The 24,061-nt window shown below is 41.0% G+C and overlaps 1 protein-coding gene across 5 annotated transcripts in view; it reads right to left on the bottom strand.

Moving 5' to 3' along the window:
* LOC123958789 (hemicentin-1-like) overlaps positions 1-18,875 on the bottom strand; it is a 37,918-nt gene extending 19,043 nt beyond the window's left edge. Inside the window, exons 1-11 of one of the 5 annotated variants that reach the window (XM_046032434.1) lie at positions 18,754-18,848; positions 17,363-17,444; positions 16,641-16,925; positions 16,041-16,367; positions 14,506-14,727; positions 13,952-14,182; positions 13,573-13,836; positions 9,252-9,512; positions 8,976-9,140; positions 8,168-8,386; positions 7,480-7,722 (exon numbers count right to left, since the gene is read on the bottom strand). In XM_046032434.1, the coding sequence (XP_045888390.1) occupies positions 7,480-7,722; positions 8,168-8,386; positions 8,976-9,140; positions 9,252-9,512; positions 13,573-13,836; positions 13,952-14,182; positions 14,506-14,727; positions 16,041-16,367; positions 16,641-16,842 (2,134 nt within the window). In that variant the 5' untranslated portion in view covers positions 16,843-16,925; positions 17,363-17,444; positions 18,754-18,848. Of the gene's footprint in view, positions 1-3,078; positions 4,409-7,479; positions 7,723-8,167; positions 8,387-8,975; positions 9,141-9,251; positions 9,513-13,572; positions 13,837-13,951; positions 14,183-14,505; positions 14,728-16,040; positions 16,368-16,640; positions 16,926-17,362; positions 17,445-17,524; positions 17,886-18,753 lie in introns of those variants that run through there. The other 4 variants (XM_046032424.1, XM_046032452.1, XM_046032415.1 and 1 more) reach the window with 4 other exon arrangements.
* Positions 18,876-24,061: the final 5,186 nt, after the last annotated feature.

Here is a 24,061-nt window from a genome sequence, read left to right as displayed (position 1 = left end):
CGTGGAACGTGTCTCCCCCCCAGACAGAGACGCCGGTTCTACAGCCGGTACTTCATAGTCCCCAAGAAGGACGGAGGGCTGCGCCCTATTTTGGATCTGCGGGTTCTAACCGGTCTCTGAGGAGATTCAGGTTCAAGATGCTCATCATCCCCGCCATCGTGACACACATCCAATCCGAGGATTGGTTCGTCACGATTGATATAAAGGACGCCTATTTCCACGTCTCCATCCGTCCTTCTCACAGGAAGTTCCTGAGGTTCGCCTTCAGGGGCGTGGCTTACCAGTATCAGGTTCTTCCATTCGGCCTGGCACTTTCCCCTCGCACATTCACCAAGTGTATGGATGCAGCACTGGCCCCGCTGAGGCTCCAGGGCATCCGGATTTTCAACTACATCGACGACTGGCTCATCCTAGCCCAGTCTCGAGAGTTGGCGGTTCGGCATCGAGATGTCGTTCTGGCTCATCTGCTGCGTTTAGGGCTGAGGCTCAATGCAAAGAAGAGTGTGCTGGCGCCCACCCAACGGACTACGTTCCTAGGGGTAGTATGGGATTCGACAACGATGCGGGCACAATTGTCTCCGGCATGTGTCGACACCATATTGGCTGCCGTTAAAGGGGTGAAGTTAGGCCACGCCATCACTATAAAACACTTTCAATGAGTGTTGGGTCTCCTGGCGGCTGCATCCAGCATAATACCATCTGGACTGCTGCACATGAGACCCCTGCAGTGGTGGCTAAGGACCAAGGGTTTTTCCCCGAGGGGAAATCCTCTCCGTCTGATTTGGGTTACGCGCAAGTGTCTTCGTTCCCTATCAGTTTGGAAGGAAACTTGGTTCCTGTCCCAGGGGCCCGTGCTGGGAGGGTCTTGTCGCCGGATGGTCATTTCGACAGACGCCTCCCTCACGGGCTGGGGCGCGGTCATGGACGGCCGCTTTGCAAGGGGATTCTGGCAGTTGCATCAATCCGAGTGGCATATCAACTGTCTCGAGATGTTGGCGGTGTTCCAGGCTCTAAGGAGTTTCCTGCCCGATCTCCAAGGCCACCACGTCCTGGTTCGTTCCGACAACACAGCGGTGGTGGCCTATCTGAATCACCAGGGCAGTCTGCGCTCGCGCCCTGTACAGACTGGCGCGTCAGATCCTCCTGTGGTCCCAGCAGAGGATACTATCTCTCAGGGCGATGTATCTCCCGGGGACACAGAATCAGGGAGCAGACCTGCTGTCGAGGCAGGGGCTGAGGCCCGGGGAATGGAGACTTCACCCCGAAGTGGTGGAGCTCTTGTGCGAAGAGTTCGGCCCCATAGACGTGGATCTGTTTGCGGATCTGAGACTACGCACTGCCCGCTATGGTTTTCTCTCGTTCCTCCAGCCCCGTTGGGTCTGGACGCCATGGTACATTCGTGGCCGAGGCTACGTCTGTACGCTTTTCCCCCAGTCGCTCTGCTCCCGGGGGTTCTGGAGCGGGTCCGCCAGGACAATGTCGGCCTACTGCTCGTAGCCCCGTTCTGGCCAACCCTGGTGTGGTTCTCGGACATCATGATCGCTCCTGGACGGCCCGCCGTGGCGGGTCCCTCTGAGGAGAGACCTGCTGCCAGGGCCGGGTTCTTCACCCTTGCCCCGCCATATGGCGACTGTGGGTCTGGCCCCTGAGGGGGCACAGTACCTAGAGGCGGGTCTAACAGCCGGAGCAGTCGAGACCCTCCTCAGCTCCAGGGCCTCGTCCACACGGATCCTCCGTGGTGCCCGGAGGATGAGACCTGCGACTCGGTCCAAGGTTCCCATTTGGGATCTGGCGGTTGTTCTTGGGGCGTTGGCTGAGGCCCCCTTCGAACCCCTGGAGTCAGCTGAGGCTAAGCAAGCTTGACCCTCAAGATGGCCTTTCTCCTTGCTATCACCTCTCTGAGGAGGGTGGGGGATCTCCAAGCGCTTTCGGTTTCCCCGCAAGCCTGGAGTTTGCCCCGGGGAATATTAGGGCTATCCTGCACCCTCGTCCAGGATACATCCCTAAAGTGCCTTCTTGTGCGGCAGGGTCCACAGTGCTGCAGGCATTCATCCTCCACCTCATGTGACGGCAGAGGACGGGAGACTTCATCTGCTCTGCTCTGTCAGAGCACTGAGTATTTACACTCTGAGGTCCTCCCGTTGGAGGAAGGCTGACCAGCTGCTAGTGTGTTTTGGGTCCCCCAGGGCTGGGCTCCCTGCATCCAAACATACTATTAGCAACTGGATTGTTCAGACTATTTCCCTGGCCTATCAGGTGCGCGGTTTGCCTTCATCTGTGGCTGTGAGGGCTCATTCTACCAGAGGCATGGCGGCCTCTCGAGCCCTCCTTTCCGGGGCCTCTTTGCAGGATGTTTGTTTAGCGGCTGGCTGGGCCACTCCGCACACATTCATTCGGTTTTACAGTCTTGACCTTCCTTCAGCACCTGGCACTCGTGCGCTCTCCTCTTAGTCGTGCCACTTTATTGCACACTGGGGCAGGCTGGGTTTTCGGCATGGTTTAGTGGGTATCTCGTTCCCATAGTGTCGTAACCGACGCAGGGGAAGGGGAACGTCTCGGGTTACGTATGTAACCCTGGTTCCCCGAGAATGGGAACGAGACACTGCGTCGGCCCGCCGCACCTCTCTCCCCGCCTGAAGCGCCTGCTTCATAGTTTAAGCTAATGATGAGTGTGTACAGGTGTGCTTTATACTCCTCCGGTTATTCCGTCACACCTTACCGTTCTAGCAACAAGCCAATAGGATTGGAGTGATTTCATTCACGTTCAGACCTGCTACGCCTAGAGGCGTTCCCATAGTGTCGTAACCGACGCAGTTCGAGTTCCCTCGAAGGGGAACTTATACTCCCCACTCCTTATACATTTTTGGCAGTATCAGAAAACCTCCCAGTTCCCAAGAACTATAACAATTTACATACCATATCTATAACTTCTTTAGTCCTCTGTTCCTTCCAAAAAGACAGAAATTCAAAGTTTGGGTCACAGTTGCGATCTAAGGTGAATTTACCAGGCAAGAACTAGCAGCTTCTGTTATATAAAAATATATATATATTTACGTACCATAGACATAGTCAGGCCTGTAAGATTTCAACAACAATGAATATTTTTAATATTAAAATACAGTTTTACACCAGTCAAATATTTACAGCTGTATTCACAAATGTGTAACATATCCTAATGTTCTTATATCCAGGTAGGACTTCAACCTCATTATCTTTTCCAACATTTGTAATGTTTACATACCTGTCTGCAGTCCATTTTCAACACTAAACTGTTCCATCTTTACTGTTTCATAAATAAATATAAGGCTTTGCTTTTACAGAAAATATTATCCCGAATATACAGTTCTGATAGGCATTAGGCAATAATGCCTGCAGTCACTCATACAAAAGCATATAACTGTGGAACAAGATAATTTGTCCCATAAGGCCGGAGCCTGACACAGTATGGCACAACAAAGGGCCAGGCACAGAGAAGGCTGTAAGTGCACGAGTGGCTTACAAAGAATATTGAAGCGACAATGGGCTCAATGGAAAGCATGCACAAGCAATAGTGTCCACAAACTGAGCAAAGCTGCTCTCCTTTTTCACAGTGCCGCAGTGTCACACCTTCAGAGGCCAATAAGAAGTGGCACATTTCCTGTTAGTGTGACTGTTAAAACCACAGCAGTCTCAGGGTCACCACTTTTAAATTTAATGCATGGTAAAATCATGTTTGGTTTGTAAAATAATTACATACACACATTTGTAGTTTGAGTGAAAATTAAGGGGGCAAGCACTGGTAAACTCAAGGTCAATAAAAAAACATTCATAATCATATCAAACTCCCTTTGTGCTTATAAAAATATCAAAAAGGTTGATCTGGCGGGTCAGAACCAAATTTTGAGTCCTTGCTCCTCCTCTTCTGTGTCCAGTGAAAACAGATAAAATCCAGTAGTAAATATAAAAACGTACATCTCAAGCCAAAGTTGCTCATTTTCATTATTCGATTATTCCACAATGGGTAAAATACTATTATGTGTGGGAAAATAGATGCAAGGATAACAGTGCGTGTGAAGTTTGGAGGAAGGGATTTCCAAACAAACTATGAGAGCCTGCTGGCGGAGTGGCATTCAGGCTTTTCAAACAATGTAGTTTCTGTTGGCATAAGAGATGCAGCTCGTTCAGAGTGGTCAGCTCTCCATTCTGTGCTATCAACAGATACACTGCTAAGACAGTTTGGTCATAGGAAACTGCATGTCCCAGCCATTGTGAGCTACGTTGGCATTGTTGGTGTTGAGTTTGGGGTTTTTAAGACTGTAGTGGCGCATCCTGGTGTTCTTGTAGTAGATCGAGTAGATGAAGACGAAAATGATGGAGATGGCAACTACTGTGACAGCCACAAATCCAGCTATGAGGGGAAGGTAGTCCTCTGTAATGAAAACAATCCAACGCAACATATTAATGTTTAAGAATTTCAAAACACACTGCTATAAACACAAGTGCAGGATCAATGAAGATGCACTTTACTAAAGTATATGGATGCAGAAATAAAAATTATGAGAAGGTTGCTAGGTATCTACTTACAATTTTAACATACGACCTATCCTCCAACAAAAAGATAGGCTAATTGTATTTGTATGATTATTATGAAAACTGGAAGCCCTTCCGATTATAACATCTGACAACAGAAAACAAGTCACTGTGTTCATATTATGTACAAATCTCCGACCATTGCACCAGCCTTCTGCCTTTTAGTTTCTGTCTAAAACAGCATTGTACGATACCGCTCAGAGAAATCACACGGCTCCATTTTGATATAAATGTACTGTATATGGCTGGATAGAATCCTTCATGAAGCTTTTTGGCTTTTGCTCTGCTACGTGAGGTTAATTTCTACTTATACACATAAAATATAAAATGCATCATAAATGTACACTGTCCTGAGCACGATTATATCTACACAGCTCTCGCTTTTTCTGTTGATTTAATATGCACTGGTACAACCTTGCTCTGAATAAAAGGTTCTAGATTACAGTCACACAGAGAAATTGTGGGGGGAAATAAATAAATAATAATTTGCAGCTTTGCTAAAGTTTTGAGTAACAGAAACACATGGAAATTAAATTGTACATATGGGATAAGAGTATATTTAATGGCTTCAACCCCTTCTGCCAGAGATCTGGGCCCGTATTTATCAATCTTCTCAGATTTACTCATAAGAACACTGCTAAAAACTGACTTAAGAGTTAAAAAAAAATTCTTGGCTCAAAGCTGTGCTTAAAAGTTAGTTATCAAGCATCATGGTCCTAATTTGAGTGAAGTGTAGGATAAAATCTTAAGTGTCAGTCTTAGTGCTGATTTACGACACTTTGCTGTGCTGCAAACAGGATTTGGATGACGACGTAGGCAAGGACCAATCACTGAATAGATTTCCTTATTTAAGAATATTCTCATATAAATTCACATTGAATGGTGAAATTCCTAAGAGGAGTTTATATTTAACACACATTTAATATACAGGTGAAACTCGAAAAATTAGCATATCGTGCAAAAGTTCATTTATTTCAGTAATTCAACTTAAAAGGTGAAACTAATATATTAAATAGACTCATTACATGCAAAGTGAGATATTTCAAGCCTTTATCTGATATAATTTTGATGATTATTGCGTACAGCTTATGAAAACCCCAAATTCAAAATCTCAGAAAATTAGAATATTGTGAAAAGGTTCCGTATTATAGGCTCAAAGTGTCACACTCTAATCAGCTAATTAATCCAAAACACCTGCAAATGGTTCCTGAGCCTTTAATTGGTCTCTCAGTCTGGTTCAGTGGAATTCACACTCATGGAGAAGACTGCTGACCTGACAGTTGTGCAGAAAAACATCATTGACACCCTCCACAAGGAGGGAAAGCCTTAAAAGGTAATTGCAAAAGAAGTTGCATGTTCTCAAAGTGCTGTATCAAGGCACATTAATAGAAAGTTAAGTGGAAGGGAAAAGTGTGGAAGAAAAAGGTGCACAAGCAGCAGGGATGATCGTAGCCTGGAGAGGATTGTCAGGTAAAGGCCATTCAAATGTGTGGGGGAGCTTCACAAGGAGTGGACTGAGGCTGGAGTTACTGCATCAAGAGCCACACATACGGGTCCTGGACATGGACTTCAAATGTCATATTCCTCTTGTCAAGCCGCTCCTGAACAACAAACAACATCAGAAGCGTCTTACCTGGGCTAAAGGAAAAAAAGAACTGGTCTGTTTCTCAATGGTCCAAAGTCCTCTTTTGTGATGAGAGCAAATTTTGCATCTCATTTGGAAACCAAGGTCCAAGAGTCTGGAGGAAGAATGGAGAGGCACACAATCCAAGATGCTTGAAGTCCAGTGTGAAGTTTCCAGTCTGTGTTGGTTTGGGGAGCCATGTCATCTGCTGGTCTACCAGGACATTTTAGAGCACTGCCTTCAGCAGATGAGCTTTATGGAGATGCTGACTTCATTTTCCAGCAGGACTTGGCACCTGCCCACACTGCCAAAACTACCAAAACCTGGTTCAATGACCATGGGATTACTGTGCTTGATTGGCCAGCAAACTCGCCTGACCTGAACCCCATAGAGAATCTAGGGGTCATTGCCAAGAGAAAGATGAAAGACATGAGACCGAACAATGCAGAAGAGCAGAAGGCCGCTATTGGGAATTTTCAAGATAATACATTATGATATACACAATAATAAATGAAAGATAAAAAAAGTTTATCTTTATATGAGCGCCTTCAATAGCACCTACTACTCCTGGCAAGCCGGCTGTTTGCATGAATTGTGTTTGATCTGTTAGATTATGGGGGGTGTTGTTGGGAAGTCGATGAAACGCCTGACAATGAGTAAAGCTGTAAGTGCCATAACTGTTTCCATGACAATTCGGCTTAATGATGGTTGTGATGGCCCCAAATCATCAACATTGCTACATTTGTCCTGTGGCAAAGAAACGGACTGTCATCACCACTGTCACTTTAGCTGAAAACGCATTACTGTCAGTACTGAGATGACGTCCCTCACTAACTCACTAATAAAGATGCCGCCTGCGCGTCCGACCCTGTCCTATGAACTGCGCATCGTCAAATAATTCAGAAACATTCTTGCTCTCCTGATAGATTTGCGCATGTCTCTGTCTCCACAGTGCCATCACAAGACCCTACTGGCAACTCCTAACCACTTGACAGAACTCTCTAGCTGTCTTAATTAACTGGGAGAGTAAGAGTGATCCTTAGCTTTAAGAAAATTGATAACTTGCTTTTATACTTAAGTTTGAAAGTTGGAGTAAATTTCATGAATTCTCAGCACTTTAGACTAAAATGGCACTTTGAGAAGCTTGATAAATACCGGCCCTGGTTTCACAAATCGGGGACTTTAAATTTTCAGGAAAAAGATCTATAATACATTTTTATAAGAAGACGTGCACTTTTTCCCTTCTAAAAATTACAAAATGCAGTTTAGATTAAGAGTGTCGTTACCTTTTAAAATCACTTCGACCTCACGGGAGACGGAACCAACGTCATTGGTGGCGCTGCAGTTGTAGAGGCCTGCTTCGGACACAATGAGTGTGTCTCCAGTCACATGGGGCTGTTTGTCTGAGCTGTAGTGCCACTGGATCTTTGGAGGTGGGTGACCCTCGGATTCACAAACGAGCTCCTCTGGATAACCTCTGAACACTGGGATTGTCTTTGGAAGCTTTGTGGTATTGATGACGGGCTTATCTGTTGTCAAATAATGGCAAATAGAGCAGAGTGAGGTCAAAGACTATTCAAAGACTGAGACCCCAAAAGATTTACAGTACCTTTAGTATAACTACACTTGCGAAGCCCCTAATTCTAGAGCTTAAGTGATTAATCAATTAGTTGTCAACTATTGCCAACTATTTTTAAAATGGATTAATGGATTTGAGTAGTTTTTCAAAATTCTCCTATTCCAGCTTCTTACATGTGAATATTTCTTACTCCTATATGATAGTAAAGTGAATATCTTTGGGTTGTTGACAAAACAAGACATTTGAGGATGTCGTCTTGGGCTTTTTGAAACACTCATTAACATTTTTCCACCAGACCAAAACAACTAATCGATTAATCGATGTCCACCATGACTTGATCTTACAGTGTTGCATTAATCGTTACTAGTGAGCAGCAAATGCAAGTGTGATCTCACAGTAGACAGTGATGTTGAGAGGGCTGGACATCATGTTTGGAGGAGGCTGTGGTCCCTCAGGTCCGAGGTCCAAATGAGCCTCACATCTGAACTCCGCTCCCTTATGCTTTCTGTTCAGAGTGATGCTAATGGTAGACGACACATTTACCGGGGATCGGATCACATTCACGTCACAGTTTGTGCTGTTCTCATGCGGGCAGCTAGTCACTTTCATTGGACCTGGTGGACAAATGGAATATTTTGGGAGAAATACAAAGTAAGAAAATGACAAAAAGTAGATCCAAATATTTTGCCTTAGAAATTCAATTTTAACAATTTAAAGATAATGACAGTCAAGCATGACTCTTTTGGTTTGTCAACATATGTGTATTTCTCTCTCTGCTGTCAACATAAACTGATGTCTTGAGTTGAATTTTACACAATGCTGGATTCTTAAGAAAATAAACACTAAAACCTGTTACAGTGAACGTGTGTGCCCGACCTTTTGGCAGTTCCCTTTATTTTATACCATGATGTAAAGCATTTATGTTGATGAGGACAGACCTGTCTGCTTCAAAAATACAAACCAAAGAAGTTATTTCCTTTTTTTTAGAGTATCTTGAAAGGAGTCAAACACTTACGCACTAGAATAATAGATAAGCTGGTTGTGACACATCAGGCCGGCGAGAAAAACATTATCACTTCAACAAACTTCCTTCACAGTCCACAGTACTTATGAAAATAACTTTCTACAGACCATGAATCTACAAGATTGACTAGCACTGCTCGATGTCCTTGGCCTCAGAAAATGTAAAGAAAGATTCCCCACCTGTGACAAGTGGTTTGAAGGTTTCATTCCCTTGGTACCACAGCACAGTGAGGTTTTGTGCAGGAGCAACGTTGGTAATGTCACACTGCAGCTGGAGCTCTCTCTCCTCCACCACCACTGAGCTCACGTTATCCACACGATGGATGGAGACACTGTCTGGAGTTTCTGGGGAGGTGATTTTATGTGGTGAGAGAAATATTCAGGATAGTTCCGATATTTCAGAAACACGTTTAAAGTTAATGACAGTTAAAGTAAAAAGAAGTTAGCAATACATACTGTAAAGAGTGATGCTTAAATTTTTCTGGCACTGTCCTATTCCCGTAAAATTTGCTATACAAAGAGGCGTTACGTCCCAGCCTTTATTGGTGTCAACAAGCCAAATTTTGCTTTTGACATCTGGTCGACCCCGCCAGTATATTTCTTGTAGATTTTTGGAGCCGGCGGATGTTGACTTGCATGTTGCATTCTGGTCTCTGCTTTGGTATTGTATCACCATCGTGTCTGGAGTTATTTCAATAGGGCATTCTTGCTCGGCACCTGTGGAATGTAGATTGAGGGCGAGAAATTTTATTCCAGACCAAGTTTATTCAGTTTCATTATCTTAACACATTGTTTTTTAATATCCAGCGCTGTAGTGAAATAGTGTGGAACAGGAAAAGGCTCAGGAAGGAAATACCCTCCCCTTAGGAAAGTCTGCACTTGCTGCCCACCCTTCTTTGTGCTGGACATTTCAGCAATACCTATATTTCTGTGAAATGCGTCACATTCTACCCTGCTATTCCCATCTAATATAACTAACTAACCAACAAAAGTGATAAGGAATTTTATCAGACAATAGAGAGTGTGTGATGAGGCTTAAAATATTGCCTACAAAAGGTCACAATGCTTAGGCTACTAATGATCAGACACACCTTACACCACATAGCAATGTTCATGATTTTCCACTGGCATTCACAGACTCTCACTTAATCATTTGTCCCTATTCAAAGCAGTTTAAAAACATGAATTTGCCATTAAAAACAGAATTTCCAGTCACGTCTTAACTTAAAAAAACATCACTGTGTTGCTTAAAGTTACCTTCTCATCCCTCAGAAGGCTACATAAATATACCAAAACAAGCCCCCTTTTGTTCTTAAGTTAAATCTAATCGAGCTTTTCAACCTCGGCAGGAAAGAAAACATGACATCTATAACTAGCTCCCAGTTGGCACAACTTACTCGACACTGTCCCGTTAGAAAGCGTCAGCAGCTCTAAAGTCAAAAGGGCTGAAAGGACACAAAGAGAGTTTAAATCGCCCATTGGAATAAAGTCTGTTTTTTCCCGACAGCTGACGACCCTCTTCTGTTACACTAAGCGGCTCTGAGGTTTCTCCTGCTTCCTCTCAGCTGCATGGGGCGAGCCAGCGGCGACTTGTTGACTTTTTGGGAGAAAGCTAAGCTAAGCTATGGCTGCATGCCCTGCACAGCTCCTAGCTCTCTACATCATCCCCGGAGAGGAAACTGGGAAGCAGCCCTCCCCCCAACACTAGGCACAGGCACAGACACACACACACACACACACACACAGACACACACACACACACACAGACACAGACACACACACAGCAAGCCCTCACACTCACTGTGTCTGTAAATGCTCCTAGCTGGTTGTGGAAGTTGGCTACAAGTTAGACTTTAGGGCAGGACACCAGTGATTTGGTTTTAGCATTATTATTGAATAGTTTGACCGCCATTGACAAATTGAAACATTCAAAGCAATTGTGTCGTGGCTTTGAAACACTCCGACCATAGACTCCGACACCCGTCTCCACGGTGGCATCTACTGGTCCCTTTTGATATCGAAACAGTAGGTGCGTTTGACTTCATGCGGCGCTGCGCAGCGCTGACTAAACGTGATGCATGCTGGTTAGAAATCGTTTTCTGATAAAATTGAGATATTTTCACTTAAAAGAACAAGACTAAAATATTTCATTAAATGCAAGAAGTCAGAGTGTTACAATTGCCCCTGGTCTCCCCTACTCAATATCCAATCTAAATCTCTCAAACGTGTTTTTACCGGATACATACGTTGTAATAGCCTATCTTAAAGGAAACCTCTTTTACTTTGTGGTTAAGACAGAATTTGTCTACAATAAGCCACAATTTACATTAAAACCTCGCGGGAGCAAGGCGAATGCAGGCGACGAGTCTCAGGCTGCACAAAGTTGGAACCACACTTTTGCCTGGTCTCGCGGCATTTTTTCTTTGCAATTGCCGCGAGATCAGTCATTGATCAACCAGAGACAAGTTAGAGCCTAAAAGTACTTTGTCTCAGCTCACAGCTCATACAGGTAAATGTCTCCGACTTTACGGCGCCGTTTTTATACCCCGCCCTTGCAGTCACCTGCAGCTCACGTTAGACTATGAAGTCGGCGAAAGCCGCCGTCATCTCAGCCGCCGTCATCTCGAATAATGACTGACCAACGTACGTGACCAACAGGATTTCAGAGAAATCACCATACAACAAACACACAAACGCTTTCAGATGGTCAGAGACAGCAGATGGGGATTGTAATAAAAGTGTGTTTAAATAAAACACATCCGTGTGTTGTTTCATAAGTATGCCTAATAAGTCATTTTGCTGACGCTTTTATCCAAAGCCACTTAGAATTGCTATATAAAGGCTATCAGAGGTCGCGCGCCTCTGGAGCAACTAGGGGGATCTCACAAAGGGATGCGTCTTATCCACTAACCACAGCGTATTCATATTTTTGAACCAGAATACTTACAGGGTAAATTCTTTGTTACAGATACTCAGAATGGCAATAATAGTGGAATTTAGCGAGTAGAGAATATAATAAAAAGTATACAAATGAATCTAAGAATGTGGAATGTGGATATCTACAGTATTATACAGTAGCTTATTAACAGAGAGGTGTAATGATAAATAGAAGGAAAGATATAGGCCCTAGTGTAATAATAATGAATAATAACCAGAACTCATTTTTATTAATTCAGTTACTTATATTAAAAATTCTTACCTGAGTAAAGTTGAAGTTTTTTTTTTTTACAAGAATGATAAATTAAAAGTGGAACAATGTCTCACATTTGTTTTAAGTCAAGAATTTTATTCAGAAATATTCTGCTGTTTTGGGCTGAGTCTTTCTTTTCATAAATGACATCCCACGCATTGGAAAAAATGTGTTCACATGGAGCACTTGTTGCTGGCATACATAAGTATTTTTTGCCATTTTATACAGGTATACAGGAGCAGATACACAGCACTTCGCTCCTGCCAATATATCAAAGGATCATACGTGTCCTTGGAACAAAAGCGTCTGTCAAATATTTTTAGCCTCCACAGTGGCATCAGCAGTTGTACTGTGAATGTCAATATCGAGCGTCCCATCCCTACTTCAGATATCCAAATGCCCACTTAAGAATACAACTTTAGACCACATAGGGGGTTAAACATTCAGAATGATTTTTTAAAGCATGTAACAGTGGCTTTCAAAAATAATGTAAATATAACAAAACAAGACCAAGAGACTTCAGCCATGCTAGCGGCTGTGTGAGGCTGTAGGTGCTTTGCATGCTAACATGCTCACAGTGACAATGCTATCATGTTGATGTTAAGCAGGTATAATGTTTGCCACGTTCACCATCTTAGGTTATTTACTGTATTAGCATGCTAACAATAGCTAAAGCAATAAACACAGAGAACAGCTGATGGGAATGTCATAAGTTTTTTAAGTATTTAGTCATAATCCAAAGTTGTTGAGCAATTTCATTTTCTGAACTGATAGGACAGGGGACTGCCAAATTTGTTAAAATTGATCCGGAGACATGAATGTCTGTACCGAAGTCCATGGCAAGTTGATGAGACATTTTCAACTCTCCCTTAAAAGACCCTATAACGTGTTCCATAAACACTACCTGAAAAAGACACGGGACTTAGAGGTGAGTACTAATACAACATCACCAGTAGTTTTCAGGTCCCTGTACGTTAGACAGCAATCTAATTTTTCTGTCTCCAGGGTCAGTTTGGAAAGGTGACTCTCTACTTGTATGACCCGGCCAACGATGGGACTGGAGAGCGCGTGGCAGTGAAGGCTGTGAAACAAAAGATGGTTATGTGCCCGAGGGCTGGATGAAGGAGATTGAGATCTAGAAGTCCCTTTATCACAGCATTGTCAAGTACAAGGGCTGTTGTACTGAACTTGGTGAGTCCTCATCTGTTATCTGTCTGCTTCATATGTTTATTGAAATATACTGTACGTCAACATACAGTGTGCTTGCTCAGTACTCTCTTTTAGCTCGAGGGGAAGATTCAGGGAATTGATTTTTTGTTCCTCTGTAAATATTGAAAATCTATTCAAAGTGCAAAACACTGCTTCCATTATATGTATATTCAATAATTTGAGCTTTCAACAAACAGTATGCTCAGCACCACAGCTCTTTCCAGCACCTGCCTTTGTAAAGTAATGGGAAAAGGAGGATAAAAGTACTGTTGCATTGTCAGGAGGACAAGTGGTGCAGCTAATACTGAAGCTCTTTAAAAGAGTGCATTAACAGTTACTGAGTACATTAAAGTGGTATATACATTATATTGACCCTACCTTTTACAGTGACTCTGGCTGTTTTAGAGACATTTCCTCTGTCATTCGTGGCATGACATGTGTAGGAGCCCATGTTGTATGCAGTAGCATTGCGGATGTTAAGACGGGACACTCCATCTTCATTTTCCTCCATCACATTGGCAGTCCGGTAATAATTCCAGAAATATTTTGGTCGTGGGTTGCCCGTGGAGGAGCACTTCAGCGACACAGTAGAACCAAGGTTGACTTCAGAATCTTCGAGCTCAACTATCTGTGATGGTGGGTCTAGAGACAACAATTAAAGAATGTATGTCAGAGAAAAAGCAAATGCACTATGTATAGCATATAGAATAACTCCTGCAAATAGTAGGTATTAAGGATTTTTATCAAAATAACTTACAAATGACATTAATCTCCACTGTGATATTCACACTTGTCAGATTGTTTGAAGCTGTGATCAAGTACTGCCCTGCATCACGTCTCGTGAATTTCTCCGGAAATTCCTCCACCTCCTCACCATCTTTGTACCAGACTGTCTTAGGTTTAGGATAGCCCTTAACAATGCAGGTGAAGTTGTGAGGAGCGTATTCCATTCCAGTGTAAGTGCTTGGACACATCAACTCTGGTCCATCTGAAAGCAAAAACACAATAATACAATACTACGGACTATCTGCAAAATTAGTATTTTATAGATCTAAGTACTTCTTCTACCGCTACATCTAGCACACTGGTAGCAGCTAGACCAAGCTTTATTTGTGCATCTATCCATTTGCACATATAAGCAATACTGAAAAAGGCACTAAATAAAATATCCTGGAGATAAATGAAAAGTGCAACCCAAAGAATCTGTGTGTAAAATATAAAAATGATAAAAAACATAATTCCCAAAACAAAATGTTTTGTTTCTTTATGCTTATGTGGCTGTTTGTGCTGGTGACTGGATGTGACACTCACACAGTACAGTAACCAAGAGTTCCTTTTGGATGGATGACAAGCCATTAGCTTCAATGGTGTACAGCCCTGCATTCTCCCTACTCAGAGGGACGGTCGGGTCTGTGAGCTTTTTGTCTTTCAGCCATTTGACAATTGGTTTGGGATTTCCTGTCACATTGCATAGCTTCTCCAAAGTTTCCCCTTCCAGTAACGCAGAACTGGAACATGGTACATCTGGTCCAACTAAACAGAAGCAAACAAAGCAACTATTTATACTATTGTGCTTTTATTTAACAGATTAAAAACAGCTAAGGCAAGAGAACTGACTGAAATGTGGGTGTTTTCACCTGTTTAGACATGTGTTCTTTTAAGGCCAAGATCATTTATAGCTGCACGTGTTGGAAAAACTAGTAAAGTAAAATTGTAGTATTGTAAAAACATTCAGGCTGCAACTAACGATTCTTTTCATTATCGATCAAACTCATGATTATTTTCTTGATTTAAAGATATAATATGTAACCTTTCTGCATTAAAATGTCAAAAACAATGATGAGAGCTATGTAAGATTCTTTCTTGAGTTTGTATTTCCAAAAAAAAAATTTAATCAAGATAACAATGCATTTCATTTGGTCACCTGTCATTGGCATTGGTTGTCTGCCAGAAGCTGTCATAAATTGAGTCTTTATTCTGTTCTAAGCCTCATTTTTACAATACTCTCTTTAGATCTTGGTCATTTTTAACTATAGATGATGGATTTCATACATTAGGATGTCTGGGTCATCATCTGGATGAAGATGAAGTTATTAAAGAAACAAGCTTAGCAAACATTATTGTTACCTTGTCTCGCAGCATCTTGTCACTGAACAGCGTCAGTGAAATACTGATTCTTAAAGTAAAACTGCTTTATTCAATGTTTTTACAGATTCTGTTTATTTGGAAGAGGAAACCTTTGTGGATAATTCACCTCCTGATACAAAACCTCTGGAATGTCTGTATCTTAAGTTATCAGAAAAGCAAGCTTAGCAAATGTTAGCAGCAAGCTTTTTTCTTTTTTTTTTTTACATGAAACTGTTTTATTCAGTGTTTTTAACAGTTTTAATCACCTGGTCCATTTATTTTGGAGAGCAGGAGACCTCTGTAAATAATTCACTTCTCAGTAAAAACCTTCTGAACTATGAACACTGAAGGAATCCTAATCGGGAGACGGTGACTGCATTGTGGTGAAGACAACGTGATCCTACGATAATTAATGACATCATCAAAGTATGTCTTTTATTATTGTTTTTATGTGAAAGACCCCTAGTTGCAGAAATGACATATTGTGCGTTTAATCGATGAATTGTTTGGTCTATTAAACATAAAAAACAGAGGTATTCTCAGTTTACTATAGTAAGAGAAGAAAGGCAGCAAATCCTCACAGGTTAGAGGCTGAAACTGTCAAATGTTTGGGTTTTATTTGATCAAAATAATAGTCATTAACATTCACCATTTCAAACTACCTCAATAGCCTAAATATGCATTTATTTTAAATAGGTGAGTACGCATGATATACTTACAGTGAACTGTGATATTATACTCTTGTGAAGATACATTATATTGTGGCTCTTCTGGCCCCAGGTTCAAATGTGCCTCGCATCTGAATGTGACTCTGTCGTCTTGTCTAGTCGGTGTAAAGTTGAGGACAGATGACTGATTCACTGGTTTCTTACTGGGATTGTCAAAAGTGTCTGTTCGGACAATGACATCTCCTTTGTACCACTTTACAGTGAGATTTTGAACAGGGGCTATATTGTGGATGTCACAAGTGATGTTATAGTCCTCCTTTTCCTTCATCACACCATCTGAGCCACTGCTGGAGCTGATACGGATGGTCTCTGGGAATGCTGGAGAAAAATAAATCAGAAACAGCTTTATTGCCAAGTAGTTTTAACACATACAAGGGATTTGCTTTGTTGACTGGGTGAGTAGAAATAGATATAAACCTATATCAATATAAAAATATGAAATAAGCAAGATATATTAAAAATAATTAGGCCTATAGACTATGTGCAAAATGGTTATTAACGTGCATTGGATTTGTAGCCTATTGTACAAATTAAGAAGATTCTGTTAGTCATAGTATCATTCTGTTCTATGAGAAAATAAGCAAGACTTACTGTAAATTACAATTATTAGGTCTTTGAAGCACTGTTTAAGACTATCATTTAATGGGTTGAAGTAGCATTGGGGTTTGATGTCCCATTCAGTTAGCGTCTTCGGAGTCCAATTCAAACTTCTGACATTCTTCACTATCCCTGTGCCTCCTGGAGCTTCCCAGCCCATTCCGTCAAACATGCTCTCAGGCACACTTGCATGCATGCTGCAGTTGACTGAGACTGGATCTCCATATCTCACCACAACCCTGGGGGGGCTCAACTCAATGGGACAGTCGGCGTGTGCACCTACAGCATGGGAATGCACTTACATGTGTCATATTTTCATAATTACCACAAGAGAAACATTCCATTGCAATTTTGCCTTTTACATAATGTCAAGCTAACTAAAAAAGGGTAGGTTTTATTCAACAACTCCCACCTGGGTTTTGAGTGCACGCCCACAGTCTGAGTCAAAGAGTCATAGAAGCTAGTTCTGACTTCAAGTACAATAGGCTAATATTTCCTTTTCAGAGTAGCCTATCTAAAAATAGGAGCCTAACTAAACTTTCACTTTTTATTTTGAGCAACGTGTGTGCACAAGAAGCCAAAACTAGTCAGCAAAGAGTGAAAAGAACATGCCGAAAAAATGTCAAATATTAAAACTGCTGAGAAAGAATATTGAGGTGAAAAAGAAGAAATAATTTTATAATTTAACCTACATGACTGGCCTCTGCCTGGCCTACCTATGTCCAGCTTTAGGTGCTTTCCCCAAACTGTCCCGACTGGCTACAAAAGCTTTTCACTTGGTTCCAGCAGTCAAGGCATCTTTTAAAAAAGTAGGAAAAGTGAATATCACATATGGCAATACGTTTGATGTGTTACAGAAACTCTTGACTTGTTTTTACCTTTAGGCTACTGCTTTCCAAGAATCCCCATGATAAGATTGTAGATTAAAGACATCTTTCTGTGTGCAGCTTTTTATTCCCAGCATTTTTCAATTCCATATTTTTAAACAGTGTTCTATTCTATAATGTGCAGCTTTTCTAGCATTTACTGTCCTCGTTCAGCGACACAGGAAACTCACAGACCAATCGCATGTGCTCTAATCGTCCCATGTGATTCTGCTCAGCCAATCAAGTCTGTGCATTGTTAAGCATTGCCAGAGCCGTTAACTGCCCTGAGCATTGCAGGTCGAGTCAGCGAGTGAGATACACAGAGGAAGAGAGGAGACGAAAGAGAAAAGAGACTTCACATGGCTTTTAACCAAGAATGTACAGATTCTCACATGTAGGCTACATTCTTCCCACGGGCAGTTCAAAACCGGAATATCTCATATAGGCTATCTCCAATCCTAGCTAGGGCTCACATTTCTCACTAAACAAGAGAAAGTAGGTATAGTAGCTATAAGCCTATAAGAGGGAATGAAAGAGAAGAGGAGGCATTACAGCTGTTCATTTGTTAAGGTGTGTTGAGTGTTAATTATAAAATTGGTTGAGACTGAACTTCAGTCACTAAAAGCTACAGTTTTTATTTTATTTTTTCTTAAATTGAATAACAAATAAAATTTATTTTAAGATGAAAACGTTTTTTAAATGCAGCCTTTAGATTATTTAAATGTAGAATTTATTATTAGAGTAGCTATTTTTTATTATCCCTTCAGTTTTATGTGAAAACTTTCAATATTGTTGAAATAGTATCTGATTTGACAGTCAGTTGTTCACTAAAAACATATGTTGATACAACTAGGCTATACGTTACTGAATGATAACGCAAGTTGATGTTCCGTACCTTTGCTTCGTGTAATTTTCTCTAACTGGATCTCTGAATTTAAATTGAAGACCCCTGTCATAGGCTGTGATACCGCTCCCTTCTGGTTAAAACAAAGTTCTGCACCTAGGCACATGCATGTGAACACTTTAACCTGCCGCTATCTTATTGTTAATGATTGGGTAATTAAGCAGAAGATCATTCAGCCTTTTCGCATATCAGTGTAGGCTATTTCATATAGCCTAGATCGTAGTTTATCGTTAAAATATGCCCTCATTGCGATGACAAGACAAAACTATACATTATTGGCTTATAAAGCCTATAGCCTCAGACCACAGTTTAAGCAAAGAAAGTGAAAACAGCAAACCTGCCGCACTGAGGACGAACCCCACGAAGAGTCGAACAAAAGATGAACTTTCACTCATTTGATTTGAACAACGGCCCTCGTGTTGTTTATTCCAGCTCTGCTGAGCTTCTCTTCTGTCCTGATCCACAGTAACCCAGTGAGAGTGAGAGTGAGAAATACGGCCAACACGCGACAGTCTCTCTCTCTCTCTCTCTCTCTCTCTCTCTCTCTCTCTCTGTACAATCATGGAGGTTAGTGTGTGGGATATTTTTGTTGTTCGTGAGTCAGGCAGGCAGTGTTTCAAAGCAGTTTATAGCACATTTACATGGTGCCATTTAGTTATATAATCCATTAATTAATTAATTATCTGTACAATACTATTTGCTTGCCATGCTATTTGAGTACGATTGTTATAAGAATAGGCTACAAATTGAACAAACGACTTCAAGGCAAGGTAAGTTGACTTGTATTGCATCTTTCAACAACAAGGCAATTTGCAATATAACATAATAGGCCATAAAAGATAGTGCTGAGCCACTTTACACACTGAAACTGGCAACATTTCTTGCCTCTTTTTTAATGACCATATGTTAATTTGCGCATAAAGTAGCCTATTTTTATGTGTTGTGTCTGATTGTACTAAAAAGGTAGGCCTGCATTCCTTCTGTGTTTACACATATTACAAATATAATCAGACTTTTAACAGCCTCCATTTTGAACAATCTTTTTCTCCCCAAAGAAGCAAATTTAAATTTAAATCATATTTCAAGTAGGACTAATGTATCTCTAACATAATATGTAATTGTGTGACAGTAAGCAAAATATGGAAACAGAACAAATTAAATAATATGAAGGAAAGTAGGCTACTTACTGTACTTCACATTGTTTCCACTGCAAAATATGTCAAAGTATGATCCACTGCAACAGTTTAAAGTAGTCAGCGGTAGATAGGATAGCTAACATTAAAGTGACTTATATGTAGGTTTTGATGCTTAGCCCACATGCATGGTGTTTATGTGACATGGGACACCTGATGTGCTCTATAGTACTTTTACCTTTAATATAGGCTATAAATTAAAATGTACTGCTTTACTACTAGAAACCAAACAGCCATACTAGCAAGGAACAAATCTGATGAAAGTGACAGGTGCCATGCTCCTTTTTTTCAGTCAGAAGAAACAGTCAAAAATGTTCTGTATGCATGTTGGAAGGCTTCATTATGCCCACACTTCTTAAGGTCACCAGCGCAGATTCACTCCCACACACAGCACATTTCGAGACAGATTGAGTGTTTGCAGCGCTGCCAATACCATCTTTGCATTTTTAAAAACAATTGTTTTTAAGCTGAATTTGGACAACATCATTGTCACTTTTGAAATATTTGTGATGTAATAATGATTCACAAATGAGATATTAGATCGCTATGTAAGCTTTAACTTTTGCAAGAAGCTAATATGATCCCTGTAGTTTCCACACTACAAAGCAGGTAGTCACATCCTGTTTTTGATTGTTTCATATTTCCGTCTGGGATTTTTCAGAATAAGAATTCCTTGAAATTGGGGAAATTTGCCCTCATGAACCCATGGAATGGTTGTAGGGATGTTAATGATGAGGCACCTCAGGGTGATTACTTAGTGGGAGATATATCTCAATCAATAAATAACAAATCTGGAGGCTGAGACACAGATTTTGTAGGAGGGCACAGAGCACGTAGTGTAATCACATCCTCCCTCAGCTCTTATAACCCACAGAAATGATGAATAGAAACCAGAACAATGTGTTTGTTGTTAAAATGAGGAAAGTGAGAATGCTGAGAATAAACAGCTGCACACAGCAAGATGTCCTTAATCCAGTCAGGGTCAAAGGTTATTTCAGCAGTCCATCAGATGGGAGCAGAAGGAGATGATAGAAGAAAATATGCAACAAGGAGGCCCTGAAAGACAAACAGGGGGCTTCAGTTAAGAAAACAAGCATTGAGATTCCAGTCATGTTGCTAAAGCACTCCCTAAACACAAAAACTAAATCAGGCATTACATGTATTTCTCTCCACTCTTACTCCAGGGTGTTTATACACACAGTAATGTCAGCCTCAGAAGGTTGCTATGAAAATTTCAATATATTGTTAGTGGTCACATGCCAATAGTGCGCTTTAATCTTTTGACAAGGGGTCTCTGTTTCCCAGCAACAAAGTAAGAGGAACTGAAAACAAAACAAAGATTTCTGCCAAACAGAACTGAAATGTTTTATACGTGTGTTTCACTCTCCTAAATGTTATCAAGCTGGCAGTGTGGTCACTATCAGCTTTATTTTCAACAGGTACATATTGTTTAAGTCCAAAGGCATGCAGATGACGACCTCAGAGAGCCTCGTCAACCACCTCTAATGCTCTAGGCTTAACTGTGCACAGATGTTTACACAAGTGAGTCACAGAATAATTAATGATGTGAAAATTGGCAGCTCTAGTACAGGATATTTTTTCTCACGATAAAGGATTTCGTTTATGTGGTGATGATAAGGACAACGTAGATCCATGTCCAGCAGCACAGTACATCATTTTAGGTTTGAGTTATTTAGACAACTTTAGACAGATTTCAATAAAAATAGACAAATTTCTCTTGTCACAGAAGATCGTTTGTGTAATGTGGCAACTGGCTATACAGTTTAAGGTTTCAATTTTGTTCTCCTGTTTTAAGAAACAACAGAGAAGCCACAAAAGAATGGAATTCCCTGCCAACATCTAAGACAATTGGAAGTGATGAAATAAAAGATTAGTAACAAAAAGGAAATGAGCCACGTTATTCTCGGGAAACTGACTCGCATTTTATTTGAGCTCTTTCCAGGGCTGATAACATATCTACACGATTTTTGTGGTCATGCCAGGGCTCAAGAACAGTGAAAGAAATGAGCCTCCAGGATGTAAAAGTACACTATACATTACATTTAGCTGATGCTTTTATGCAAAGTGACTTAAAATTGCTATTTAAGTCAGAGATCACATGCCCCTGGACCAACTAGGGGTTAAGTGTCTTGCTCAGGGACACATTGGTGGATTTGTCACAGTGGGGATTTTAACCCAGGTCTTTCACAACACAGGCATGTGTCTTATCCACTGCTACATCGCCACCCCTACATAAAGGATGTAAGGTACTTCAGGAAAGAATGTTAGGCCTTTAAACCTTTTCCTGTGACAAATAGGAGATGGCATTTAAACATCTCACAATGAAAAGGACAAGGAAAAACACTTGACTACATGTTAAAGAATGAGGGCAGATCCAGTACCATTCAGAGACTAATGACTTGTCCGGATGCTGATAGGGTGTCCTTGTACTTTAAGAGAAAAACCTACATCAGCTTTGGTGACCAGATGCTTTTTTCTCACCCTCTCTGTGTCTATAAAACTGAGTGAGCTCAGTTTTTAATGTTTAACCATTAGATTTTTAAAAACAGAATAACACGAGAGACATTCACAATGCAACAATATGAGCGTTGTGCATTTTCTCACTGAAGCAAAGCTTACTGTAATGTGATCATGGAAAATGCATGAGTCTAACAGAGGTCCCTCTATGTCCACAGATTCCTTGTGTCCCTGCTGGAATCTTGTGCAAGAGAAATATACCAGTGTCAGGGTAGCTGGACAGACTTTCCTAGAGTGGCTTTTTACACTTTGCAACAACATGTTGCCCTGTCCTCCACAAAGGATAATATTCTCTTACCTGCTGGGTATATTGCATACCTTTGATATTACAGTTCAGCTTATTCAACTGGTTTCCAAAGAGGATTTCTTACTCATCTACTAAAGATAATTCACCTCCCAACTTTGTCAGAAATTCAAAGGAATTTCAGAGTAAAACTACAATTTTTTCCCCCAGATCCAATATGCTGTTACGCAAGGGAAATCATTTGTCTTTATATTCAAATTTGGTTAGAATGTAGTTTCAACACGCTTTCCTTGATTTCCTTTTGGACCTCACACTGCACAAACTCCCCGCTGAGAGTTAAGAGCTTACATACCACAACATTGAGTAAGATATATTCCCCTGCCAAGGATTGCGTTCTTCCCTTGATCATTAAACTGAGCATAGGTCATATCTGGAATGCACATATGCGTTTGGGGAAGGATACTGTAAAATATATTTGGTTTCATGCAAACTCTCTCACAGAAGTTACAACATTCCAGATGCAAGCCTATTTGATCACTCATATATGCATCCAAAACCTTCACATAAGAATATTGTAATAATTTTATTATTACAACACATGCCCAACCTTTACGTTATCAAATATACTTCATGCTAGTGGAAATTCGCTTTATTTATGCAAGTGAATGACAATTCAGTATAGAGAAAACACACGAATAACAAGACAAAGACTCTACTGCCATGCTAGCACTATGTGAGGCTTTCTTAATTTAGTGTGTTAGCATGCCAGCGTTTACTAATATGCACAAAACACACAGTGAGGCTGATGGTGATGTCAGTAGTTTTACTGTTATTTGGACAAATTAAAATTTCTACCTTATGATGGTGCGACATAGAAAGTCAACTGATTGGCAAAGTGATTACAATTCATCCTGATTGGTCTCTGAGGTGTCTTTGGGCATCATAAATGTCTGTACAAAATTTTGTGGCAATCCATACAGTCTGGAACACAGTGGTTGGCCGACTGAACAACAGACCAAGATTGCCATCCCTAGAGCCATGCCGGCAGTATGGCTGAAATTAGTTATCAACAAAAATTACTGACTTTAATTTGTTGACCTATTCTTGTGGATATTTTGGCACTTCCTCACAAAGTTCTCTGTGCAAAAACAAAGTTGGTCCATCAATTATAAAAAAGTATTAATATTGTCTTAATTAAATAGTTAATAATGGAAAAGGAAAGGGTAAGCGTAATGAATGCAGGAACCAGATACCAAACAGGAAATGTCCAATTTAGTCCTTAGAGTCTGAAGAGGAAGAGTGTTTAAAATCAGTGCAAGAGTGGTGGAGCCATGCCAAACATAGCCTCAGACTGAAAGACTTGTTTCCTGGTTGTATTTCTTATCAGATGACCTCCTGTTTTGCTTACTGGACACTATGTGTAGTGGATCCCTGTTCTCTTTCCTGCATTGTATCAGTTTACTTGAAATAATCACACTGTTCCACTATTTCACCTTCACCTTTACCTTTGCTCATAAGCAAAGACAGTACATTTTGTGGTTTGAGTGAACACTGAGTAGATTTGGATCTCTCCCTGCCAATGTAAAGTTAGCATTCAGTTGCTAAATCCTTTTAGGTCAGCAACTCTAAATACCTCTCTTGTCTTTTAGTTGTCTGTTTGAATTTAACCC

Source organism: Micropterus dolomieu, linkage group LG02 (assembly GCF_021292245.1).
Source record: "Micropterus dolomieu isolate WLL.071019.BEF.003 ecotype Adirondacks linkage group LG02, ASM2129224v1, whole genome shotgun sequence".
Classification (NCBI taxonomy): domain Eukaryota; kingdom Metazoa; phylum Chordata; class Actinopteri; order Centrarchiformes; family Centrarchidae; genus Micropterus; species Micropterus dolomieu.
Note: the sequence above shows the minus strand (reverse complement) of the source record. Positions and strands in the feature narration are given on the sequence as shown.